General features: G+C 34.5%; 1 protein-coding gene across 2 annotated transcripts in view; it reads right to left on the reverse strand.

Annotated features, from left to right (window-relative positions):
- Positions 1-4,681, reverse strand: part of MND1 (meiotic nuclear divisions 1) — a 40,228-nt gene that overhangs the window by 32,981 nt on the left and 2,566 nt on the right. For both annotated transcript variants that reach the window (XM_015825729.1, XM_015825736.1), the window contains exons 2-3: positions 2,535-2,600; positions 1,294-1,351 (exon numbers count right to left, since the gene is read on the reverse strand). In XM_015825729.1, the coding sequence (XP_015681215.1) occupies positions 1,294-1,351; positions 2,535-2,600 (124 nt within the window). The remainder of the gene's footprint in view (positions 1-1,293; positions 1,352-2,534; positions 2,601-4,681) is intronic.

The raw sequence follows: 4,681 nt of genomic DNA on the forward strand, positions 1-4,681 counted from the left end.
AGTAGTCCAGGCGGGAGGTGACGAGAGCATGAGTGACTGTGCGCAAGGCGTCCCGGTCCAGAAAAGGCCGCAACTGGTGAATCAGGCGAACCTGATAAAACGCCCCCCTGGTCACGGCCGACAATTGGTCATCCAATGTCAGCCGCGGATCCAGGAGGACTCCCAAGTTGCGCACCCTCTCTGAGGGGGCCAAGGTTTCATTATATAGGATTCCCTATTGAATTTTGAAAGCATTTCAGGTCCTCCTATCAAACATTATGTAAAATATGCAGCAAACTGAAAACATCATGAATTCATAAAGTGCATAGAATTCATAAAGAGAGAGTTTGGTGTAGTGCTTAAGGTGCTGGCCTAGAAACCAAGAGACTGTGAATTCTAGGCCTCTTTTAGACAGAAAGCCAGATGGGTAAATCTTGCACAGCACTTAGAAAATCTGCACAATGACAAAATTTCTATCTATGAATTACAGATTCACAGGTATATTATGCCAATACATTATAACATCCTTGTTTCTTGGGACACACTTGATATGAATGAAGGCTAGTATCACCTAAAGAACTGGCAGCTGTAATTTACATTACTGTATATATAAAAATTAGTCTGGATAGTGGATGCGGTAGTACCTGGAGACAGAAGAATAGAAAAGGAAGAATTGGAGAAAATCACAAAGTACAAAGAACTGCAAATAGAAATAGAATGACTATGGTAAAAAAAAGAAGAAACAAAAATAGTATGAATAGTAATAGGTTCCTTGGATGCAAGGTTCCCTGGAGCACCATTTGAACACCATCAGCACTGACAAAATCATCATCAGTCAGTTGAAAGTCAGTTTACTTGGAACAGCTTACACCCTGAGATGATATCTTTAACACCATCAAATAAAAACATCTGCCTATCCCAGGACCTTGGGGATGACTTGATAGGTGGTTAAAAATGCCCAATTGAGTTTAAATATCTGGCCGACTGTACTACTAATTATAATAATTTCTTACATAGAGCCAATTTGGCCTTGTGGTTAAGGCACCAGGCTAGAAACCGAGAAACTGTAAGTTTTAGTCCCACTTTAGACATGAAAGATGGCTGAGTGACTTTGGGCCAGTCTCTCAGCCCAACCCATCTCACAGGGTTGTGGAGAAAATAGGAGGAATGAATATTAAAATAAACAACCAAACCCAGTTAGATCCTATTTTCAGACTTCTGTGAGAGTAAGAACATGATGTCTTTGGAAAAAACAAAAACACTTCAAATGCAATTATGACTCAAGCTTAGAAACAATCAAGTTTAGGTACTCACTTATTCCTTTCTCTTTCGAAGCAATTTTCTCAATATCCTTTAACTGGAATACATCTTTCTGTTACCAAAAAAATGAGAAGAAAACTGTTTTGTAATGTGTTCCTATTAGCAAAGGGCAGAAACATTACTGAACTTTTTAGTGGGAGATTTTTATTCTCTCACTAAATGCATTGTAAGAATAAAAGGAACAAAACTATATTAAAAATAATTTAACCAGACTATTAGAATACATTTTCTGATAAGAATTAAAAAGCCATCTATCTGATTACTTGCATTTCTTCAAAGTCACTTTCCCCCCAAGACACATACTTTTCTCTGCTTCTAAAGTAATTGCCTCCTGTTATTTACTGAATACTAGTTACTGTATTTCTTCTTCATAAACATTTTTAGACAGTGAAATCAATAACTGCTAATGTGTCCTAGAATTATCCTTTTCAGGTATAAAATTAACGGAACTGTAAAGGAATACTTTAAAAACCACCCAAAGTAGACAATAATAAGCAAATATTTGTGAAAGTAAGAACATTTAGTTTGCCGCATTTTTAAATTTAGAAAGCAGTAAATCAAATGAAATTCTTTTGTTCAGCATTCCACAGCCAAACTTTTATAGGCTTCACAAACTTCACATGCAATTCAAAATAAAGTACAAAGAAAACATCAAATATATTAACATACAAGATATGCTAATTTATAGCACTGATTCAGAGCATATGATTCAAAGCTGTACACATAAAAATATAATAATATTCCAAATTAAAAAGATGTTTATTCATGCATGCAGCTTCTTTGCTCCACCATTTATGATGCAAGTTGACTAACTTTAGGACGTCTTTAATAACCATAGATTTCTGAGTCATCAAAGTCTTTTTAACTCTACTAAAATAGAGTTTTCCTCAAGATAAAAATATATAAAACACTATACACATTTTTAGAATATTTGGAATATCTTACATTAAAAGGTAATTTACAAAGGTCAGTTGTCAGATTGAGAGTGGAATTCAAGAAAAGTTAATTACACCACAGACAACATGTAAAATTTGTATGCTGTTTTTGACATGATCATTTTCCCACATGAGTTTACATGATAAATTCCTCTTAGGCATATACTACTTATACTACAGCCATTATTATATAGCAAGGACCTTTAACCAATCCTCTTGGCAACTGAATATTTTCAAATCAGACTCTGTTTCTTAAAAAAAAATCCAAAGTAATAGAAAGCAAAAACAAACATTACTTACTGTTTCAAAAAAGATTTCCATCATCCGAGTTCTCTTCTCTTCAACGCTCAGACCTCTTTTCTTTGACTAAATAGGAAAAGCCATGCTACATGCATTCAAAACCAAAAATCTTAGGTACATAAGTCAAAACGAAGGACTACAGTCTCAATTTATCTGATGGGCATCATCTTTGATAGACTTTGTGAGAACTTCCCACACAATTCATTTGCAGAGTTTTATATATAAAATTATATTCAAAGGATGATATAGCTGATTTCAGCCATAAAAATAGTTTTATATATGTTTATCTGCATAGGTTTTACTACCTATAATTCAGTGTTGTATTTTTTCTTCAATAGAAAATATCAGTATATGCTACTACTTCAAAACTATTAAGACACTCATATATAAAACTTGTTTCTGATGTGTTTGTTTCGTTTATCATGTTGAAAATACAAGGAATATTGTGTTGACTGTAGAATCATATATTTATGTTTCATTTATATTATCCCATAATTGTCTAAACGCATGTCACAATAAAAATATAAAATAATTTAACACAAAACAATGTATAATCAAACATTTAGTTGATTCACAAAATATATTTATAAATTTATAAATTACAAAATAAATGTATAAAATAAACTCCTTTTTAACTCCCAAAATGAACAGATTTTTAAAACAAACTACAGGGCTTTTTCAAAGCTGAATGGAAGATTTTCCTCTGATGCCCAGAATACATTTTCTATATAATATTTTAATAATTCTATACCTGCAGTTTGGGTGACATAAAAGGAAATAAATAAACACGACTATTCAATAAATAAGTTTTTTTCTGTAAGACTCTCATTTTCTTCATAAGATCATTTGGGAAGTCTGCCTGCAGCTGCAGAATTTTAGAATACTCTCTCTATTGAGATTAAAGGCCTGACTTTACAGATGGCTAAAACACAATTCTCTAACTAAGCATGCGGGCAATTTTTTAACCAAGATTTCCACTACTAATAGCATTTTGAGTGAAGTTCAGTGGTGGGATTCAAATATGTGAACAACCGGCTCTCTGTGTGGATGCTGCTTCCGGAAGTCCATTCTGGGCCTGGGCAACAAAAAAATTAGCTACTGGTTCTGCCAGTGGTGCGAACTGGCTGAATCCCACCACTGGTGAAGTTGTACCATTTGGTAGTTAATTATGATTCTCTTAGCACACATATAACTACCAAATCAGACAGTTAAGTCATTTCTAAACACTCACATTTGAACATTATATATTTTCTTTTTATGACCATGTAATAGTGAAATGCTTTGATTCGGGGTGGAGTCAAGGCGACTGAATGGAGCTGAGCATTTACTGGCTGGATGCCCTTCCTATACCGAGTTCACAGCAGATATTTTCTCTTTGTGCCCTGACAGAGAAACATCTGTGACTGCTTAGGATTGACCTCTCAACCTTTCAAGTGGGAGGTGAGAGTCTTCATCTATAGGTCACCATGCCACTCTCACAACTGAACACTATATAGGACTAGAGATTAATTATTTTCTTCAGTTATTAGATCTAACCATTTATCTCATAATAATTTTTCGTATTTGTATTTTTTCTTTAAAAAATGTCAGTTTGGGCATGGGTAACCATGGTATAGCTTCTGCACTGAACATGAATGCAAACAAATTAGGTTCCCTGCACTTCCCTTGTCTTTAGAAAAATCTTAACTTTTCCACTATTTAGAGCCTCCTTTTACTTCTGTGTATTTATGAATATTTTACCATGTAATGTTTTTGGACTTAAAACCCCCATGATACCTGTTCTAGTCTATGTGAAAATAAAAATGTAGCAAATATAGTATGGCAATATCTTTTTAGGACCAACCAAGAGTGTCAAATTGCCAAGTTCTAGCAAATTATTGCACAAATCCATATACTGGCTATATATTATAGTGCTAGTCTATTTTTATACCTGCTTGTTTATACAGCTCTTATCTTTCTGAGAGTTTAGTGCAGAGAAACTGTCCTAAAAAACAGTCCAAAGCCACTATGAAAGAAATAGTGCCCAAAATGCATATTACAGAGCCGTGGTGGTGCAGTAGTTAGAATGCAGGACTGCAGGCTACTTCTGCTGACTACTGGCTGCCAGCAGGTCAATTCTCACTGGCTCAAGGTTGACTCAGCCTTCC

The sequence above is a fragment of the Protobothrops mucrosquamatus genome, unplaced genomic scaffold, assembly GCF_001527695.2.
Source record: "Protobothrops mucrosquamatus isolate PMUCROS unplaced genomic scaffold, P.Mucros_1.0 scaffold_201, whole genome shotgun sequence".
NCBI classification, from domain to species: domain Eukaryota; kingdom Metazoa; phylum Chordata; class Lepidosauria; order Squamata; family Viperidae; genus Protobothrops; species Protobothrops mucrosquamatus.